The sequence below is a fragment of the Geospiza fortis genome, unplaced genomic scaffold (genome assembly GCF_000277835.1).
Source record: "Geospiza fortis unplaced genomic scaffold, GeoFor_1.0 scaffold54, whole genome shotgun sequence".
NCBI classification, from domain to species: domain Eukaryota; kingdom Metazoa; phylum Chordata; class Aves; order Passeriformes; family Thraupidae; genus Geospiza; species Geospiza fortis.
The window spans coordinates 12,671,841-12,695,375 of record NW_005054301.1 but is presented as its reverse complement, the minus strand read 5'-3'; the positions used below and the strand labels follow the sequence as shown (position 1 = coordinate 12,695,375).

The 23,535-nt window shown below is 33.6% G+C and overlaps 1 protein-coding gene across 1 annotated transcript in view; it reads left to right on the top strand.

The window, feature by feature from the left end:
• Nucleotides 1–538: 538 nt before the first annotated feature.
• Nucleotides 539–23,535, top strand: part of DPH6 (diphthamine biosynthesis 6) — a 179,250-nt gene continuing 156,253 nt past the window's right edge. Inside the window, exons 1-2 of the mRNA XM_031065956.1 lie at nucleotides 539–629; nucleotides 2,931–3,124. Of these exons, the coding sequence (XP_030921816.1) occupies nucleotides 560–629; nucleotides 2,931–3,124 (264 nt within the window). The 5' untranslated portion in view covers nucleotides 539–559. The remainder of the gene's footprint in view (nucleotides 630–2,930; nucleotides 3,125–23,535) is intronic.

Sequence of the window (23,535 nt, the reverse complement as noted above, 5' to 3'; positions counted from 1 at the left end):
AATATTATTCCTGACATAGGATCAATGAAGTTGGAGAAGACCTCTAAGGTATTGAGTCCAACCATTAACCTAACACTGCGAAGTCCACCACTAAAATGTGTTCCTAGGCATCACCTCTACATGATAGACCTAATTTAAAAGGATTACTAATGCTGGCAACTCACTGGAGCAGATTTTGGGGTTTTGATCCAAATTAACTAGTAATAAGTACATACTAATTCATCTCTGGAATAAAAGACACTCTTTGAGGAGATTCCAGTGTCCGTGGCTCTTCTTCATGTAATCTCTCAGATTAATAGTAAGATACAAAACTCTTTATGTGCTTTATGGTTACTGTATTTAGGCACTATACATATGTAGTAAATGTATGGTGAAATCATTCTTTTTCTACTGTTACTATTCTACAGCTCTTCATATTTCAAAACTTTATAAACAGCTCTGATAATACTTACTTTTGAACAGTTATTTAAAATTTTTAAGAGGCCAAAACTTTTATCTGTGCTTTTAATTGCCACTATTTTCTTTTCCTTACAGTGGTGGGAAGGACAGTTGTTACAATATGATGCAGTGTGTTGCTGCTGGGCATCAGATTGTTGCTCTAGCCAATTTAAGACCTGCTGAAAATACAGGTAGGAAAGCCACATTTCTTACAGGAATTTCTTTTAAAAAATAGATTGGAAACAATGGAATCACAACCATGCCTGAATTAAGTTCCCCTATGTGTTTTTGTCTGGTTTTGGATATTGAAGGCCAATATAGAAACTTGAAAGAGGTATAAAAAAGAAGATGCTATGGAGATGTATTAAGTGTATTTTTCCTTAAGGGAAAAAAAGCCCACAAGAAGAGAAGATCAATTAGAAAAAGGCTTACACAATTTGAAAATGAGAATATTGATATCCTGGTGATAAACAAATGGGTTATGTGAGGTCAGTAGCACAAATGCTAAAAGCTGATAAATGATGTCATCAACCAAAACTTGCACTGTACTTCTAGAAATGTTCTAAACTGGTGCTAAACTAAATGCTGTAAACCATTCCAGCTACCAAAAATGTGCCATTGTGCTGCTGCTCATCCATTTTTATCTTTGTATGTCTTTCTCCATTATTCTAACTCAGCATCTGTGAACTGCATTGAGACTGCATTGAGGAACTGATGTGGGTTGAAATTGACCTCGATACATGTATTTTTCCTGCTTTTTTCCTTTTAGACTAGAAAGTTTTTTGATCAGTTCCTCATGGGCTACTGTTTATTTCTATGAAAAAGGATGGGAGAAACTCAGGGAGAAACTCAGGTAGTCAGTGTGAGGCGAGAGGGTGAGCTAAGTATTTGTATATTGGACTAAAGCACAAATTGAAATGAGACTGGAAAAGCAAGTGAGTTGTTTCCAGTTGGTAGGGGAGAATGCTAAAGTATGTTAACTAGGTTCACTGTTCAACATATGTTAAGCAATTAAGTATGGTATTTGGTGACTGTACAGTAGGAGGGTACACAGAAAGGGAAGGAAAAAGGGAGCTGCCATCGCAAATGAGTCACGGGCAGAACTGGCAAATGCTAGGAGAGTGTAGGAAAAATTTATTTTCTGGGTAGCTAGAACATAATAATCTCTAATCTTGTTGAAATATGTTGTCTTCAAACTAATTTATCCTCATCAGAAATGTAGAATATTATCATTAAAATCATAAAATGCTCTCTTTAAGTGTGTAGTTGGAAATTTTATAGAAATTTAATTGAGGTGCTTCAGGCAATAGTGGATTCTATGCCATTCTTTTTATTTTATCTTGTACCACTGTTGCCTGGAGAGTCTCAATTAATAAAGAAACTGTGTATTCTAAGCAGAATATCACTTGAAGACCTTGTCATGTTCATGTGTGTAGAAACCATTGAATTTTCCTTTAAATCTACTCTTCTGGTCTGGTTGGTTAGTTGTGATTAGGGGTTTGGATTTGCCTGTTTTGTGCAGAACCGTATCTGTTGTGTGGCATCAAAGGTGACTGACCTAATTCTTACATCACAAATTAGTTGTCTTGGTCATTTACAGACCTTCTTCTTTGTAAGGTGTGCTATACAGGTATACAGCAGAAATGCTTGATGTCTCTATGTAAATTCATAGAAGTACCAGAGTTACAAATTAGCATTAAAATAGTGAACTTTGTTAGCTTGTAAAAGTGGAGATTTCACCAATAATGATACATTACTTTATCAATATCTCCAAAATATTATCTGAAAAAAATTATGTATGAATGATTTATTGTATAGTTTGAGATGTAATTCTAATTCATGATACCTGCATTTTTAGCTGCTTTTTCCTTATCTGATGGCTACATACTGCTTGTAAGGAAATTTGGTTAATTTTTTTCTCATGGTTAAGGAAATAATCTTTTTGTTTATTAAACAGTGTCAAAACATTACAGTGGTCTACTTTTATTCCACCTAAGCAGAGATAGTCTCCTTTTGTGATGACCATGATAACAATTTTAACAGTAAAGTTTTTTGTACGTTTTGACAACCTCGTTCAAGTTGCTTGTTCTGAATGTTGCAGTGCGTTACAAATTTCTTGATCTGAGTATGTTGAAATACATCTGAGTTTGTGCCTCTGACCTGTCTTCCTATTAAAATTACCGTGTGAATGGAAGCAGAATTGAAATGATAGAAGATTTTTTGGATGAAGCAGGAAGAAGGAAAGGCACCACAATTTGCAAATAGGCAGCATGTTTGTGACAGATGTCTTCCTCTCCATACGTCTGTTGGGTGGAGAAATCTATTTTTTTTTCTTTCCATGTTTATAGTGGTGTTGTCACCAAACATCTGTTTGTGAACTGAAAAATATTAACATTTAGATTTTCTCAGTACTTTGTAGTATTGTGATTATATGCAATTGTTGCAACCTGTGTATCAATGTACCTGATATGGTTGTTTCTTAATTGTGGCAGGGCAGACTGATGAATTGGACAGCTATATGTATCAGACAGTAGGACACCATGCCATTGATCTGTATGCTGATGCATTGGATTTGCCACTCTATCGTGGTTTTATAAAAGGTACCAGTGTAAATACTGGAAGAGTGTATACTGCATGCCAGGAAGATGAGGTTGAAGACCTTTACCAGCTCATGAAACTTGTTAAGGTATGCTGATTGAAAGCAATTATATAGTTGGGGATAATTATATTGCTGAATTCATTTATGAATTTAAGTAAATGATCCACTTAGGTTTTTTAAGGAAAGCTGTAAGAAAAAAATGGAAGACTTTTACAGGTTTTATTTCTATTCCTTTCTTCTTCCTTGCTCTGTAAATATATGGTATAACTATATTCCTTTTCCCCCAACGTAAATCACACTTATTAATTCTCATTTCAAGCCAAAACCCTTTTCCTATTTAATGGAAAGACCTGTAACAGGAGCTTGGCGTGTAGAACAAAAAACATAATTGTGACAATCATCTATAAATAGAATATTTAGCTTATTTTGCACTTGTAATAATGTATTGCTTGATTACTGTAATGAGAGATCTTTTGGATTTTGTGCATTTATCAGTGTGTGGGAAGTAATGTCTAGACATTTCCATTTGAGTACATTTATGATGTGTAAACCAGAATCTGTTATTTGTTTGTATGTTGCATGTCATTCTCCAAGTATTACAGAATATTTCACAATGATAGTTTTGATTCTGGTAGCCCTGTGATTATATTCTAATATATGACACAGTAGCAATAACATATATCAATCCTTTTTAGCTATAAAATTAATTAAAGAGAGACAGTGAACCACTTTCTAAACCACTTAAAATTTATTCTCTGGTCTTTTTCAAAATCTTTCATACAGTACTTTATTTCTAACAATACTAAATCAGACCTCATTGAAAAAAATAGAAAACCTCATGTTGACTCTAGAGGTTTTCTACAGTGTTTGAGTAAACATGCTATGTCCATTCCAGCTAACTGTGTTGATTACTGCAGTGCGCAGTACTAAAACCAATACACTGTTCAGAAAATCATAGCTGCTATTTTAAAGAAAGTAAATATGTGATTTTATTGATCAAACTGGTATAGACTACTTAATGAAACTTCAGATAAAGGTGTTTGTAGTCTTCATGTCAGGTATTGAACATTTTCTACCTTACTTGCCTTCATTAAAATGATAATTGAGATTCATGAACCTAAATACTCAGGCTTTATTCTGTATTCAGTTAAAAAAAATCAAATTGCAGATAAGACCTAAGAATGTGATTTGAATGCAGAGTACTTCCTGACCCATCTTGGAGTCAAATGTTGCATCTTGTAAACATTTTTGGCATGGACTTCTAATGTAAAATCAAGATCATAGACCTGTGTTGGAGTTTGAGACTACAGAGCAGGAGAATAGTTCATGTAGACAGTACAGCCTCTTGTTGTTCTGGGCAGGCTTAGGTTGGATATTAGGAAACATTTCTTTACTGAAAGGGGTATCCAGCATTGAACCAGGCTACTTGGGGAAGTGGTTGAGTCACTGTCTCTGGAGGGATTTAAAAGTTGTGTGGACTGGGTGCCTAGAGACATGGTTTAGTGGTGGACTTGGCAGTGTTAGGTTAATGGTTGGACTCAATGATTTCAAGGGCATTTTGCAACCTAAATGATTCTATGATTATGCTCTAGAGTGCTTCACAGAGGTTTTAAATGGAATGTGCATATCCTGCAATACAGGAATCAAAAGAAATATGATACAGCAGTTTTAAATTATTTTTGAACCACGATAGTACTAGAAATTAGAAGGACTGATATCTACTGTCTCTTAAAGCTGCATGCTAACAGCTTTCTGCTGCTGGGTAAGGTAATAAATTACTGATCAATTTAATTAAAAATGGGCAAATTAGTGGCAATTAAGATGATACTTCCTCTACAGTTCTCGCTGTCTTTGGAGGAATGGATCCCTGACATAAATTAATGCTAGTGTTAAATCTTGACAACTTCTGCTTTGGAAGTTTGTACATGATAATTATAACTATAGCTGAAAGAGATGTTATCATGTTGTCTGGAACTAAATAACTATTTATTTCCTGTATAGAAATATTAAGCCCACTATATGGTATCTTCAAGTTATAAATATTAACAATATATTACCTTTATGTTAGACTTTGTATAATGATGTCTTTGCAGTGCAACCTAGCTATGGAATTCTGATACAAAAGTTTCAGTAAGTGTCTTGCATATTTTGATGTATAATTGCAAAATTATGTTGAGACATAAACTACTGCAACTGTGGTATTTTAGTTCTAAGAAGACTACTAACTTTTTTCTGTGTTAGCAATAACTTTGAAAGCTTTTTGGTTTTATTTTTTCACATTTTTAATAACTGCTGTTTAGTAGCTTTACTATTTAAGTCTTAATCACTGAGGATTTTGCTTTAGGAGTTTTTCCCTCCAGATGTTAATAGTTTTAAACAGAGAAGTCAATTTGCATTCTCTTGAAGGGAGGGGATGAAATCTGTGGAAGCCTTGTCAAAACCGTCCTTGGGTGACTGTAGTTTTAAAACACTTGTCAAATAACATAGCTCTTTTTTTCAGTAAATGGTTTGGGGCCAGGACTACAGGAAAGGTGTGTCTAAATCAAAATCACAGTGTGTACCTTACGTTTCCATTGGCAAAGAACACTTCTGTTGCAAGTACTTATTTAGTAAAAAATTAAAACAAAACACTTTAAAAAAACTTTATGAATTTGGAAGTATACAATGTTTTTAAAAACAGTGCTATGAGAACAAGATTTCTAAAGACTTAAATATTCCCTCATAGTTCTGTGAAATCCAGGACAACAGTCCTGTTCTAGTTCATGTGACTCAGTGAGTGATGCTGACTGTCATTGACTGTAAACCTATTAATTTTATTGTCACAAACCCAAGTGATTGATAGGTATAAAAGAAATTTATATCTATTTTTTAGTTGCCTAATGCCACATTTTAGATTCTGTATTCAATACATATTGTGAAACATATCTGAGTACTTGTATGATGTCTAAATATATCTTACTATGCAGTTGTCACCTGATAGTAGAATATTTACTTCATGAGACTTATAAGTCCTGAACTCTAAAGAATAATTTATTCTCCTCTAGATGTTACTGAATAGGGATTACTGATATCCTTCTTAGTCCATGTTTGTTACTGTCTGTATTGGAGATTTTCCTAGCCAAGCCTGTAAGCACTAGAGTTTCTTAATTACCTGAATTATCTTCTGGGAGTTTTATAATGGCGCTGTCTTTGAAATGTGGTAAGTAACTGTATTTCTTTTCCTCTAGTGGCAGGAAAGACTGGAGCATGACGGCATTTTTGTGAAACTTTCATGCGACATTTCAATTTAGGCGATATTTAACTGTTTTGTCCCATTTTCAACGTAATTATGGTCTTGTTCAAGTGATGCTTCATGCAAGCACATACACAAGTGATGTTAGATGGGTTAAGTGTTGGATTGTTTTCTGTATCTCATGGAACTATGGCTTAACTTTTGTTTAGGGCAATGGTTGTAGCAGCTTCCAGACTAAACAGACCAATGCAGGGTACTTTATTTTCAGTAGACAATTCTGTCCTCTTACAAATTCTTTGCCTTATCTACTCCATAAGTCTTTGCCTTTGTTTGGTAAGTTTCCATTGTTGAAGTAATTTGTAGAATTCTTGAACTAGGTAAAAATGTCTTTCTTCTAGCTCTGCTTTTTCAAATTTTTGATGACATGCTTAATTGCTTTTTTTTTAATTAGTATTTTAAAATTTGATATTTTTGTATTTATTTAATATTTATCCATATTTATTATAAATCATGCAAATGGATTTTTAGTGGATTTTCAGTTTCAGCATGTTATTTCTGTCAGAGTCTTTTTGTTGTGCTCTTTGTGGATTTAGAACCCACAAACTTTCAAAAGATATGGAGTTCACTTGAAATAAATTTATATATTGGCTCTCAGGACTGAAGCAATAATAATTATGAAATTATCCATTGATCATCAGCTGAAAAATAAATATTAATGTTGGATGTATACGATGTATGAAACATTTGAATAATAGCAGCCTTTGGTTGTGGCGCTGTTTCATTTCATCAGTGATGTGGAACGGAAGGAAAGGAGGTTTATTTTCTAAAATATGGTTGCATTTTGGAACAGTGCTCTTACAAGAGTCAGTCACTAAGAATGAATAACATTTTTTAGTTACAGAAATAAAGAGCTTAATGTTACAATGTGACTCCTGTATTTAATAATTACTTTTTAAGAACAGGCTCATGATTTTTTTTAAATGGTCCAAGTCTGATGTTTAGTGAAGACAGAAAGTGTTCCTGTCTGAGTTAAAATTGCAATAGCAATGCCATTTAAGATGTTACTTAAGATATTTCATCTCAGACAAAGTACTTGAGCAGTGTGGGTTCAGGTGGAATAGAAGTAACTTAGGTCAGTGAAACTCCCTGAGATTTCTTCAGGAAACAGTTCTTCAGGGTTTGAGGTGAATGGATGAATGGATGAATGAAAATGTAGTGTTATTTTATGGTCTTCAGATAGGGATTAATTCAATCACGGAACCCAAAACTTTCAATTCCTTGATATTGCTAATAGTCTTCCATGCTAAGGAAATGGTCTTTCTTTTACCCTTCTCCAGAATTCAGCTTCTGTGGCCAATGGGTGAAATGAGTTCTCAGATTCAGTGTGATTGCTGACTTTCTGTGACTTTTGTACAAAGATTTAGGTGATCTACCAGGAAAAATACATGAATAAATGTAATATAATATTCTGTCACAGCATTGCTTCATTGTCTTCTGTTCCAAGACACATATAAAAGAAACTGTAAAGTATATAGGAATAATCACTTGATTTTCAGATGTTTGGTATATGTGGCTTCGGTTGTAGTATGTACATGATAAAGACTAGTAGTTACTCTTAACTCATACAAATAAGGTTTGTAGAATTTCTTAGGAGTCTTAAAGAGGCCAAATAAATAAGTTGTAGAATACTGATTGACTTGAAGAATCTGTAATCTGAGGTCCTTAGTGTGGTCTTCATCAAATTACTTTTGTAGTTTATGAGTTCAGACAAAGTAGGTAGCTTTCCCCTTGCACTTAAGGGATTCACAGAGTTCAGAGGTGTGCAGAAGAGTTCTGTTCTAGTAATCTCCCATGTTTTCATTGAAAAATTTTCCCTGTTATAATTTGAATGGTCTGTAGATACATAGATTAATACCTTGGAGTTGTATGTCTCAATATTTTGGAGAAATACAAATTATACAAAGAGCTACTTTTCTTTATGCTAAATTTCCAAAATAATCACTTCTCCTTAATTTTTGTTGCCTACATTGTGATTATTGCAAGTAACTGTGCCCTTAATATTTTGATAGATTATATCTAATTCAACAGTTGAAATACAGGATTTTTTTATGGCAAGTGAAATTATACCATAAGTATTGAAAAAAAATTGTAAAAAATCTTCAATTCCTAGTTGAAGGAAACTGTGATAGATAAAACAATGGAAGTTATTGATTGAGTCCTTTAGTAGTTGTGTAGATTTAATGAACATTTGGAGACCACATCTTCTAGCACAGTTCTTTTTGTCTTTAAACATGCAAGTTAAATGGAAACTTTTAGAAATTTTATGAAGTGGTTGCCTACACTGGCAAGAAATAAATAACTGTGCTTCTTGATAAAATAAGATTTTTTTTGAGAGAGAAAATATTTGCTGTGTTTTTTCATAGATTTGGTTCCTTCACCTTTTATAATGAGTAAATTTTTATCTGCAAGGATTTGGATTGTCCCTTTACCCTCATCGTGTTAAATGGTTACAAATTTTTAATCATGTTATTTTTTCTTTTAATTAATTGTGGATTGGAGTTTCGTAGCTTCCTCCACCTCGGGAATGACTGTTGTCATTAGCAGTGAATAAAAGTGTGAATGAAGGGAAGAGGGTGAGAAATAATTGCATAGTTGGGAGTGATTTAAGCAGTGTAAAAATAATGATGTATCTTGTTTCATTCAAAACACAGGGTATATTTAGTTGTTGGGGGGGGTTTGTATGAATTTTAAAATGAGATGGGAACAAAGGAAGTTTTTTTAATCAATAGGATGCCTGAAATTCTGACCAGTTCAGGCAGGGTCAGGATTTTCATTTTTCTTTTTTTTTTAAAGGGGGATCTTCGGCAGTATCTTTGAGGTAGTTTCTTACTGTGAGAAATGTTGAGCTTTATGTAAACAAAAAAGTCACTGTATTTCTCCCTGTTAGGTGTGTGGAGTTGTTTCCACTCACTCCCTGTCTTGTTGTGTTAATACTGAATAAGCAGAGACAGTCAGGCTGGTGGTGAAAGATGGTAAGCAACCCCGAGGGCTTGTTCTGGTCAGCTTGAAACCTCTGATTGCCAGGTTTTCCTAATTTCCCATTTCCAGGGCATCTCTAGTGTGACCTTGCCTGCTGAATATGATGTTCTGGGTTGCAAGATTCTCACATGCATTTGGGAATGGGCAGCCAGGCATTGTTTACAGGACGCCAAATGAACCGTGCACTCACAGCAAGTTTGATAAACACACATTTCCTCCTTTTATCAGTGAGATTGCAGAATGTGAAGTATGAGTTTCCAGTTTTGCTCATTCCCTTCAGACCTTTTCCTGTTTAAAAACTGAATCTCACTAATTGGATGATGATACATCCTTAGATTTTGTTTTGCTTTCTTTGTTATTGTTGTTTTGAATTCAACTTACTGGTCACTGACATTTATTTCAGTGCCTACCTTGACCAGGTTTGATAGACTTTCAGATAAAAGCTTTCCATTTGTTCAACACAGAAAAGGTTCATCCCTATAAATGTAAAGTGAATGCTAATTAACAGTAATGACTTCTAATCACTTTGCTTTTATACTCCTTTAGGAGCACATCTATTATCCAATGCAGTTAAGTGAAATGCTTGTATATGAATCAACAATGCTGTATTTCTTCTCGCAGCTATTGCTCATAATCAAGCTTTGAATAAATTACGATAGTAAAATTGGTTTTAATGTGTTCTATTGCATAGGGAGAAAGGAACCTTAAATATCTTGTTAAATAGCTTGAATATTTAGAGAGCTATCTAGTAACATTTTGGCATTCGTTATTGTAGTTAAATGGAAAAATGCATTAAGATGTTTAAGTCAATTTCGTAAACATTATCAAAACTTTTTTCATAATTTGAATTGTATTTAAGTGATGTGCACAGACACAACAGTCTCCGAAGCAGCCCCATTTGTATCCAGCTGCATGTCTCTAGGAATGCACTGCAAATTTCTGCCTTCAAATGCAGTTAAGTTTTACATAGAAGGAACATGTTTTATGCCTTGAGAACTTCACCTAGTGTCATAGAGTGTATATAGTAGGTTAATAGACATTTATGCATTTCTTTTGTTAATACTCTGTACCTAACAAACTGTTAGGTTTTTTTATGTGTGCAAACTGCCTGTATGCCTGCCATCATATACACTTAAAAAAGGTGTATAAAAGTAATACTAGTGAAATTTTTATCAACAGCTGGAAACAGTAAAATAAGAGGAAACTTTACGAAACCTTAAGTGGCAAAACCTCGATGAAACTCATTTCTGACATGAACATTAGCTTTTGTTTTATCTTCTGTTAATAAGTTGCTTGAAACAATTACTGAAATGACATAGAAATTCTAGGTCTCAGTGTCTGTGAGGGAACTGAGGTCTTGCTTAGTCAATATATTTATGTTGTCTGGTTTTGCAATTTCTAAAAAAAATTAGGTTTTAATTTTCTGTGGCAGTTTCCTTTCATGTAGTACATCTGTCTTTGCATGCTTAGAGACACAGTTCTTTCACAGTTACCGTCACAGTTCTTATGGATGTGGATGTAAGTGAGTATCCACAGGCACCGTCTGTGGTTTTGATTTTGTTTGTTTTGTTCACTCATTCACATAGCTTTAGACAATTTTCTGGTATGTTTCATTTGCTTGAGCATCTTTTCTGTTAACATTTATTCTTTGGTTTATTACAAAATCGTTGCCTAACTTAATTTCAAATTACCTTCCATATAGTACTCTTTAAATGTGAGTTTGAGTCAGTGTTCATAAAAGTCCTGTGTTTTTTGCTGTAGTACTGCAAAACATGCTGCTTGTGGGTTTTGCCACCACAATGTGGGGAAAAAAGTAACACCTTTTTTCTCTGAAGTCTCATTAAATGACTGATACTATCCATATCTTATTTCAGTACTTCTGTTTCATAATTCATATCTTAATAATGTTTTTAAAATATAAAAATGAAAAATGTAAAAAATGTTAATTGTTCTGTACTGTTCTGTAGCTGGCTGTTTTATGTTATTTGCAATTCTCATTAGGCAGTGCTAAAATACCTTTCAAAATTTATTACATTAAAAAATTTAATTGGGGTTATTTCTAATAAAATAAGATCAAAGGCAGGCAGACTTTCATGTAAACTAACAGTGAAACATTTATCAAATTTGTTTTCATAAATATTTGTATCTCTGAAGCCCATTTATTGTATAAAAATAATTTTTGCATAGCTTTACTAAGATATTTATGCTGACTTATTTAACATACTTTCCCCTTTCATATGAATGTCAAGCATACAGCAATTTCAGGGTTACATTCTTTTCAGCTGGACACTTGCTGGTTTTGATTGGTATAGTTAAAGGTACTTCTTCTGGAAATGGTGGGATTTAATTTGGTTTATATTGCACCGATGTTACTGCTTTCAAAATATAAATGATTGATTTTTAAGTGTCATGAAAAGGAATAAAACAGAACAGCCCTTTTACGCTATGAAAGGACTGTATAATGTGAAGATATTCTTTCTGTTGATAAATTCTGCCTGTGGAAGAATTGCATAACACTCATCACTCATTTTCATATTGATTATGAGTGGGATTCCAGTAATAGGTTGCTGTTTGCAAAGGATAAGGCGACATTATGATTAGTTACCTTTTCCATAGAAAGCACTACAAAGGAAAATGCCAAATGTGTGCACTGCAGTATTCCTATCAGCCTGACAGTCTGTTACATGAACTTTTCTTTCAGTCCATTTTCCTTCAGAAATACAGCTTCAATGTTTTTGCCTTATTGTTGTTTTAGGTTTAGTGTATTTGCATGCTGTCCTAACTCCGGATTCTTTCTTTAGTCAGTTATTTATTTTCCTGACAATCTTCTATACTTGGGCCCTATCACCATTGTAACACTTAAAAACTGATACAACAGTGCCCTCTGTAGTTTCTCTCTACATAGTTACTACATGCAGTTGGTTTTGAGCATTTAGGTAAAGAACAGGATGTTTAGACTTATTTTTAGCTCAAAGAAAAGCCCCTTTTTTCTTAAGGAAATATTCTGATTTTTCACTGACTGTTTCATATGTAAGAAAGGGAACAAAAGAGGCTGTTCTGACTCGTCTTCTAGGTTTATAAAATCTTCTGTCATTATCTAGTGCAAATCTGATATTTTATGAGGCATTCATTCAAGGCAGTCATTAAAATGACTGGATGGGATTTTCTGAGTTTTGTAGGCTTTCCTGAAGCTTTTGTTTGAAGTGGAGCTTCAAAACAAAATAATTTTAAATGTACTTCCTTTGTGCTTGCTATTTCTCCTAATTTAGATCTTACATGATCTGCCAGAGACTAAAGACATGCTTGCCAGCAGAGCACCTAAGCTTTATTAATGATGTTGTTTTAATTCACACTGTGACTGAAGTAATTGTTGTTCATTAGCATTGATTTGTCTCCAAAACTCATTTACAATTTAGATTTCTCTTTTAACTCATTGTAGCTTAATATGCAAATAACTTTTTAGTCTGTGGTTTTTTTGCAGAACTTGTTGGACAGCTTGAGTATTGAACACACATGATTCCTGCATTCTCATATGTGCACATTCACACCCATGAGCTGCCATTTAAATATTATAAACTGCAGTAAAAAAGAATGACCTTTTAAAAAATAAATGCTTTAACTACAATTAGTTGCTTCTGTAACAGCATCATAAAAGTCACTCTGTGAAAAGTTAAATGGCTTACTTTATGATAGGGAGTGTTAATGTACATGTAGAACACACTCTTAATGGACTTCCATGAAATGAAATTCATAAGTCATTGCAGTAAATTATAGTTAATGATGTAACCATAGATGGCTCTTCAAAACATTCCTGTATCTCTAATGATTTGTGTAAAGCACATGACTGACCACGTGCCTTAGTTCATTTGGAACAGTAGATGGACAAGTGCATGAGCCTTCTACTTTTGAAGACCCGTTTTTCTGTGTAACAAGTGGTGAGAATTTTGGTGGAGTAAATAATATATCACAAACCACTTGCAATATTTGAGATATGGTAATAAATGGTGAGGGGGACTAATTTAATATCAGATTAGGAGGGGAGATCCTTCAGAAGTGTAGTGTGTAGAAGCTTTGATTTTTTTTTATTGTATGGATAATCACTAGCCTGTAGTCATATGTCTACGTTTTGCCATGAGATTTTTTTAATACTGAAATGTTACTGGAAGAAGCAACTATTATGGCATAATGTGCACTGACTAATCCAGAAAATATTCCATATTTACTATATTATATCCAGTAATAGAATGAAATTTCAGAAGTAGAAAGGTTACCCATGTTATCTGAGTAAAGTGACTATTATTCTACTGGCAGAAAAGTAATGTGGTCAAGTAGTTTTACAATAAAGCTAATTTTATTAAAATTACTTTCTTTCACTCTAAATTTAACAGAAACTTTGAATCAAGCTTAATTTTTGCACCAATTGCATAACTATTGTTAGTCTTAAATATTCGGGCAGGGTAGAGATCATTTTTGTTGATGAGCTTCTTTATTCATTGGAGGATTCTTATGGTAAAACAAGTGAGGTTTTTTTAAAAATAGTATAGCCAAACCATGGATTTTTATAATTTTTAACGTTTATTTTAATTTTCAAAGTTTAATTTTTGAAGTTTACTTCATGAAGGAAGAGTAGAAATGAGTATTAGGAAAAAAAAAGGCAATATAAATTTCTACTTTAAATAGGTACTTTGAGATTATTTTTATATTTTCAATGGAACTTCATCACAGTTCACTCTTTTTAAATAAATGTGTATTGCAATGTGTCTGTCAGTGTGAATTTTACATAGAAAATGAATTCTTCTTAAAATAATGTTTTAATTAAGAAAACAAATACAGGTGAATTGTTGTAAGTGTGATCTGGTTAGCAGTGATAGAAGGTTTTAGTTTTAAACTGTAGCCAAATTTACCAAAACTGGGCAATGAAGTGACAAAACAGTCAGTGCAGATGCTTATAGGAAATGTTGTGTTTAGTCCACATACTTTTATGTTTTTATTTAAAATGTCGATGAGTTTACCCCATTCTATAATCATTACCTCTCCCTAAAGTACCATGCTTCTTTTCATTTAGTTGGATTATGTGATCTGTGTCTGAAATCTTCAATAGAGTACATGTTTAAGAAAAATCCATAGGTGAAAATAGTTGTTTTCAAATAACTTGCTTAAGATCATTAAATAAATTTCAAATGTCCTTTCATAAAAAGGTGATGTAGAGTAATTGAGAATGTTTCTGATGATTGTCTTAATTTTCATTTTTGATATTTCTTTAATTTTGAAATACCAAAAAATACGAAGACTGAATGTTGGGTATATATTTTATACATAATATATATATATAATAAATATCTATTGAGATTTGCTTGGTTAACAGTTGCCTACACTATAACACTAGTTACATGAGGAAAAACAAATACTACAATCTAAATTGGAACATCATTTGACATAGCAAAAGAAATATTGACTTTTCTCGCTGGCAACATTTATGAGACTTTTTTTATGACCCTAGGGCATATTATTATGCCTTTATGATTATATTTAAGTTTTAAGACTTCCTTTTTTTAGGGCATTCTTTTAAAGACTTTTTTTTATTTCACTTTTAAGACGTTCTTTGTCTTGAATTTGATCATATGAGAAAGAATCTTTGATGACATAATATTTTTAAAGAAAAACATTAGTATTTAGGCTTTACTTGGTTACTTGATGTCCTGTTTTTATAACCACCAGAAATATTGACAATATCCTCTTGAAATATAGATAAAATTACAGCGAAGTGACAGTAGATACTGAAGAGTTAGGAACTGAAAACAAATTAACACTTTTCCTTTGAAATATTATCTTATGGACCTGTTTGTTCTACATTCCGTAGGCATTTTGCTTTGCTGTCTTCTGTATTATCCACAACCCCCTTTTTTTCCTTTGCAGTATACTTTTGTTATCTAGAACAGTGATACCATTGTATTTCATGAAGGCACAGTTTATTACAGAATATATCATCCATGAGGTACATTAAACTAACTGGCTTTGTTGTCTTGGCTTTTTTCAACTTCTGTGCTCCCTGGCCAATGTATCAGGATTAATCTATATAGATATATAATGTTTTGTAGAACTTGAGTTTAAATTGTAATGTTTGTGATTTTACAGAGCTAGATACTGTTGGTGTATAATTACTGGGATTAATTTTTTTAACTTTCTTGTTCATATAGTCATGTTTCATTGTGCTACGGTTTGTCCACATTTTTTTTTTCTTTCACATGCCCTAACTCTCTTTAGACTGCTGCAGATTTCCAGTAATTTTGGTGGGTTTGTGCTACAGTAACCCTTTTGGCCACCTTCAGGATTACCCTTATCCTTTGGAGACCAGTCCTGTGTTCTCTGAAACTCTGTCAGTCATTATTTATTACCCACTTGTCATTGTGACTTATTCATTGCTTACATCACCATTCTCAAACATATTGCTTTACAGAAATGGTGAACAGTGCGGCGAAGGAAAGATCAATAAATGCTTTCAGAGGAAGATTTACCCTGAGACTTAGAGCTTCTTTTTAATACTAAATCTGTGCTATTAGTTCTGATATGGTTTTAATAACTTGACATCAAGTACCCCGTTTCTCAAAATGGAAAGACGCTATTGTGTTAACTAACTTTTGCGGAGCAGGAGGACTTTGGTAATTAAGTTTTATAGTATAAAACTTTCTAATTGTCAATACTTTGTGTATTTTCCTGAATGCTTATCTTGTGAACTTGAAAATACGCAGTTTCATCCACTAAGAAAAAGTGATGAAACATTTATATAAGAAATGTTTGAAAATATTTCTTAGAGTTTTAGTGATGCTGTTTTTTGTAACTGCACAAAGAGAGGAGAGGACTTACTTGAAGTCATCAATTGGAAAAAAAAAATTCTACTTCTCCCCATGTCTATTTTAATTGTTTTGAGAGCTTAATGAACCATGCTGTTTTGCTAAAGCCTCCAATTTCATGTTATATGGTTACTCTCGACACTCTAGTAAAAGGTACTTGCTCCAGAAAACTGTTTGAGTATATATAATATTAAATTTATTGTAGAAGTTGCAGATAATTAGACTTCTGTATTTCATCAACGCAATATATCATGTTAAAAATAGTAATAAGATACTTTAATATAAAGGAAATACGAAAGCAGGAGCTTTCTTGCTTCCAGGCTTGTTTTCAGTCACTGGACAGGCATGCTGATATGTGGCAAGCATTGTTCAACTCCTCATTCCTGCGAAGTTTCCTTTCCCTTACTTCTAAAGTCTGTCAACATTTTTTCTCTGCTCTACTTAGCACTCTGTGAGCTACATGATGTGCTAAGAGGATAACACAACTACAGCCTGTTTGTAAAATACCTTAACTGAAGAAATGAATAAATTGTATTTAAGTGATTTAAGATTGCATAGGAAAGTTTCTTCTCATCCTGCTCTCCGTTCTCTCTTTCGTCTAAATTGCAGTTTTCTGATAATGTAGCAGTCATGTTTTCAGTTTTTATACATATATTATGCCTTTATTGCATTTTTTTAAAAAGCTATTTAAAAACTTCTATTGAAGAACTGAGACTTTCTTACATAGAGTTTTTCTTGCAGCTGATCGTTTGGTTTTAAGTTGTCTTGATTACTTTGGGTGGAAATTATTATCATTTACAGTTTTCCAGTCAAACTGAAAGCTCACAGAATCCATCCAGATTTAGTTTTCTCCTTAAACTTTTTGTTTCTTCTTTGTACAGGAAAGGTTCAGTCGACACTGAATTAGAATACAAGTTTTCACTTCCTTAGTTGGGTGATTGTATCTGTATGAGGCAAGGGTCATCTCTAATGCCTAACTTCTTGTTACATTGAAGTGTAGGACTCATCATCTCTTTGGTCACTTTGGTTATGTTTCAGTGCTTGGTCTGTTTGACGGGATGTTGCACTGTTGTTGTTTGTATGGACATTCAAAACATGTGAAGTACATTCAACTTAATTTGTTAGTTGTGTCTTGTTACAAACTCTTGACTGAGGCCACACTCACAAGTCTCATGTTATTTTGATACTTAGTTGAAATGAGGTTAGGATCCTTGACCTCTTCCTCCCAAGTATAGAATGACAGTGGAACAGTGTGATAGTATGCAGTGTAAACAGAAGGCACTGGTTTAAAACATTTGAGACCATGGAAAATTCTCATTTGAAAAAATGACATTTGTCAATAAAATAGCATTTCAGGTTGAAAGACTAATATAAATATTTTGTTTCTGCTAAAAGAGACAAAAGTATTTGTGGGAAGACCACACTTACTTTGAAATGGCTAAGTCAGCTGTTTGCCCATTGTGCAAATGTCTGCTCTGAGAACTGGAAAGGGACTGAAACCTCAATGAATGTGAATGCCTCTGAATTTCTACAATTTCTAATGTCCTTGTCCCTGTCTGCCTGTTTTGGGGTTTTTTTTTCCTCTTTAAACTGTCTTTTTGTATTACTCAGTTTGTGTGAGTCTAGACTCAGAGACTATGACTTGGCTGGTACATTCTTTGATTAAGAAAATATTTCTGCTCTTATGAAATAGCTATTTTCCATTTCCTCCGATCTTTTCACTGCAGTCCATACTCACTTATACCAATGGCACAGGTCATGATAAATACTATTTGCAATTTTAGACGCCTCAGTCCTCTGAAACTTCTATTTCTGTATTAAAAAAAAAAACAACCCCATAGTAAATACTTGTAGCATCTTAATTAGAGAAGGTGCATATGACTGAGAACTCACAAGACAAAATTCATGTACCTTTCAACAATAAAGCATTCTGCAGATACTTTTTTTGGTTTAGGCTACATACAATTTGGGAAATTCTGATTCAAGCAACATTGTCTTCTACATTTAAATAATCAGGTTGTTCTTAGTCTTGGAGAATACCATAACAATCAGCCTGTAGTTGAGGAATGAGTGAGAAGGGATGAAAAAGGAAGACAGACATATTGACAATGCCAGAAAACTTAATATTCAGCTTACTCTGGTACACACTTTTAAAGATATGGAATCTGAATTGTAAAGAAAATGCAGATAGCTTTATGCAGACAAGGTACCTAAGGGATCCTTGATGCTCTATGTAAGTGATTTTATCTTTCTTGCTATCCATTTCCTATTAAAACAGCACATACAGTAATAATACACCTCAAAATATTGTTGGGATTGTACTGTAATACTGAACTAATGTTTTGTATTTTTTTAAATGTCACTATAAAAAAAAGGAAAAAAAGAGCTGACCAGATGAACAGTGGTTAAGTGTATAACTTCAAATTTTTTGCACTTTCTTGAATTTTTTTTTTCAATATTTACTTGTGACTAGGATGGGAATAGAAGAACTATGGTTGGAGTTTTAAAAAGTCATGCACACTTTGGAGGCTATTGGAATTTGGAAGAGGAGGGGTAAAATATTAACATACATCTCTTCTTCTTACTCAGTAATGGCTTTACATCATCCATTCTTCTCTGCCTTTGGAATAGGTTCAAGATCAATTAGGTTGACAGTTTTCTCTTTTGGCAGGGTTCCTGATATTTCTTCTCAGAGTTTTCTGGTCTACACCTTTTCCTAATATTATTTTTTTCTGCATATTTTTCTCTGTTCCTACTTTGAAATGCCTGTCCTTACATTCTCACTCCATTGTTAAACATTTGCCCACATTTAATCTTCTGGTATCACCTAAACAAGCTGGATTTTGTTTCTTATTCTCTAAAATATTGTGAGCCTGCTAACCTGTCTCCTTTCTTCACCATGCCTTTGTGTTCGGGTTCCCTTTTTGGTACTCCTGTGGTGACTACGGACACATCTTCCTGGAGAAGAGACAGCCTCACTTTTACCCAATTGGAAGAAATAAAAATAAATACTCGTCTCTCCCATATTTAGACACACATTTACTTTCAGATTTTAAGGGGACTGCCACTCTGAGAGCAAGTTGATGCGACAGCTCTGTTGGCAATATGAGATGTCAGAACTTCAGAAGATTGAAATTACATTTCCAATTTATGCAAGCTAATAAAATAAAGCAAGATGGAGCAGATTTTAGGATAACATTAAATGTTTGGGGAATTTCATAATTTTTTTTATATTAAGATTTCCTAGAAGGTGTTTTCTTCTCTAATTTTTTAATTGTTGCTCCTTGACAGAAAAATCGTATGAAGTTTTACTTTGATATGTATTTCTCTTTTGATTTTGCTATTTCTGTGTTGATATTTTTGGTTTCCTTTTCTTTCATGTCTTTGGCACATTATCATCTGCCTTTCCTTTTTGTTGCTTCCAATCTCCTTCTAAAAGTCCTTTTACATTTCTTCCTCAAGGAAGATCCTCAAGCTGCCCTTTCTGCTACACAAATTCTCTCTACCTTGTAGTAATGTCGCCTAAAGTGTGGTCTTGTCAACCCAGATTGGGGTGGTGTTGCTTCCATATATTGGCATTTCCTGAAGGCTTTCCACTTACAGCTTTACCTGGGTTTAGGGTAAGTTAGGCTCTACATGAATGTGATGTCTTACTACCTGGTTCATACTTGTCTTGTTTCTGGTATAAGTATTGTATTTTGCTTCAGAAGCATCAAGCCTGTTTAGAATGGAAAAGTTGGATCAGTTTTGCCTAGAATACTTTTGTGAGAATAGATAATCTCAAATGTAATTTTTAAATGTAAAACCTTAATGAGGTTTTCAGGTTTTAGCCAAGCATTTTTGTAGAAAGTTTCATATTAATGCTTTGTTGTGAAACTGGTTTGCAGTTAACTGATTGAAGTGCAGAATCTCCATTATGTAGATAAAAGATTTCCAAAGATTTTTGGTGAGAATGGAGAAAAATCAGATGCTGAAATTTCCTGTGAGACAAATGAAATCAGAAAATTGGGATTTTTTTCCTGTCTTCCTGGACTTGAACTGGTAATTCTTGTGAGAAAATGGCTTTGGGTGTTTTGTGTTTACTCTCTGAATCCTGTCTTCAGGCTGGACATGGTAGAACCATGTTGTCAGTTTGGGACCAAACAGGGAAAGTCTTTTCCTAAGTTCACAACATTTTGCCTGGGGAACTGTATTACAGGCTGTGGACCATACAAATGCAGACTCTGGTGGAGCCTGTTAAGTAAACTCAGAGCAACCTGGCAAGAAATCTCCTGTCTTAACTGGGAAGTGGCCAAAACCGACTGCTTCTTATAGAACACTTAGGCTTTAATGCACTGGCATTTCTAATGATAAACTTTTGTGTTGGAAAATCTCAGGTGCATTTTAGCCTTGAAGTGCTACTATGTTACTATCACCAAGTAATAATGATAATCACAGAATCATAAAATGATAACATCAGCTTCTTCTACCTATTAGCTTTATTTGTGTTCTTGCCCCTAATTTGAAACAAGCCAAGATTTCTTATAAGTGAAGTTACTGTATTTTCTCATCTTTGCATCCTGTATTTTACAGCAATGTTTTAAGGTAGTGTTGATAGCTGAGGTAGCCTGCTGGAAGTGGAAGGCAAAAGTGCAGTGATTAATTGCACATTTTGGAATTCTACTTATATTTTTTCTTAAGTGTTTACATTACAAGTCTTTTTCAAATTTCTTATAACAGTTTGTATTATTATTGTATAACTTGAGCACATCTCTGTTGCATTATCAATAATAGTAGAGTATGTATTGATAATGAAATCACATTGCATTATCAATTATAGTAAAGTATGTATTTATTATTATACTAGAAAGACAGGGGATTAGGCATAGACTGTACACTGAGCTGAGAATGTGTCTTCTGGTAATCAAAAGTAAAAGGAGATTCCTTCCTGTGTGCATCAAGACTGATAGAAGAGACAAAGTACTCTGTTCCCTGCTCTCACACAAGAGTGGTGCCAGTGGCTCTCAGAGAGGCTGGGATGTTAATCCCTGGCCATGCTTGCCACTGTGTTTATAGTAGAGCTTAAGTGCTCTTTCAGCAGGTATTAGAGGGGGCCTTTAATTTCCACATCAGTTTGTAGAGGAGCTGGCTTTTTTTGCGTATAACCACATAATGAAGACAGGAGACCAAGGTAAGTCCTTTCTAAGTGCATGACTAACACCTGTGTTGAGGTACCCTCTTAAAAAAAAAACTCACTAATTGTTAGATGCTTGAAGACATTATTTTTTTTCCCCAGGTGTTCTATAGTTTCTGTGAATATGCCTAAATTTGTAGAAAAAAAAGGCTATTTCTGATTATATCTTTAGTAAACGATTCAGAATAGGAAGACTTTATGGTAAAAATTTGATGCCTTAAAATACTGCATTTTAATAGACATTAAGTATGATAGAGGATGATATCTAGTGTTTGTGACTGTTTTACAGACTGACTTTTGGGTATTGGACTCAAATGTGGAAATTACCAAGTAATGTTTTGTGTCTGTATCATTCCAGTTGATTAGATTGCAGAATGGTCCCTATCTGAAAAGAAATATCTAAAAATTGCCATTGAAAAAGCAGTAAACAACGTAGGAGTTTGACTGAGAGCTTTTGTTGAGTAAATGCCTTTTCCATAATTGCAAGAAATTTTAAAGTCAATTTTTTATACTGTATTTTAAATTATATTTATTAGAAATAAAATTACATACTGTTGAAAGCTATTGAAAATGCAGGTCAAACTATGAAAAAAGGCAGGGATATCCCTGCCTCAACGTTGTTGAAGCTTGGTTTTCTTGAAGTACTCAAGTACTTTTTCATTCCATTTCTATGCAAAAGGAGAGAAGACTGCATAAGAGATTAAAGGGGAAAAAAAAAAACCACAAAGGGAAAAGAAACAGCAGTCATATCAGTTAGTGGTTGCCTATGCTGCAATTTATATAGGTTTCTCTTCAAGTAGAATTCAGACTGAGTTTCAAGTCTCAGCAGAAGTTGCAAAGTATTTCTTAGCTGTCATCGTTCCAGGCATGTACACATCATGAAGGCAGGTCATTTGGAGTTGGAATATTTGCTTTGAAATAGATATTCTGGGTAAACTTAAAAGTGAACATAATTTAAAAACAGTAGGCCCTTCACTTTTAATTTGCTTTCGTTTGCTGCAGTCTTTTACAATGGATTAATATCTTGTTCTATTTTTTTTCAAAATGTATATAGTGATTGCATGTCACTATATATAATTATATATAAATCTAACTCTGTCTAGTTTTAGAAATTGTCTTTTGGGGCTTGTTTCTTCATGCATTGGGCATAATTGCAGTATGTGCTATCTTCGATGAATTTTCCTAAGGATCCATTTAATCTTTCTAATAGGACATTTGCAAAGTCTCTTAGGGAAAAGGGTTAGAAGTGTCTATGGATAAGAATCCTCTTTCAATGGAAAATGGATTTTTATTATTACTGTTTTACCTGCCAAGCTTGTACTCGTAGTGTGACTGCCCTTGATACTGAATACAAAATCAACTCAAATTTCTCTTTCTAAAACCTTTTGATGCCTTTACAAGGCATCTCATTAAGTGAGGTTCCTCTGATATGAGGAGCTGGGTTGGTAGTAGTAGTGCTTCTCCAAAACCTTATCACTGGTTACCCAATGTTGCTAAACTGTTCTTTGCCATTAAAAATAATGGAAGTTCTTGGTTAGGAAATGGTGAATAAGTTTGCCCAAGTTTGAATGTAGCTGGTTTCATATTTGTCTGAGAGGGTTAACATTATTTAGCCTGGTATTTCTAGCATTAAGTACTATGAAATATCAAGACATTTAAAAAAATTATCTCTCTTTTCCTTTCTTATAAAAATCCAAGTGATGTTGAATTGAGCTTGATTAACCAAGGAGTAAATGAAGGCCGAGTATAAGAAAATGTAGCTCTAAATATTTTGAAAAAAATCGTGATAAAATCATTACTAATACAGTTAGATAAATAAATACTGTGCCATTGGTACTGTGGTTTATGTAGCAATCTGCAGGGAAAGGAGAGAAGAGTGGTTGTGTTGTTTACATTCTGTTTTTTGTTTTTACCTGATAAAGAACAGTAAATATTACCTCTGATGATGAAGTCTTCTGTATTGTAAAAGCAAATAATTTGCATAGCACTGGTTTCACAACAATTTTTCAAGTATTGACATACTACTGGTTATTCAATTTGATTAGGATTTATTGTTCATGCATAGAGTCCTCCATCAGAGAGACAGACCTAGTAGTCTTTGCAATTGGTGATGCCTTCCAAAATTTATCCCATAATTCACATGCAGCATGGATAGCAGTGATTACTTAGCACATTCAAAGAATTTTTTTTATGTTATGGTAAT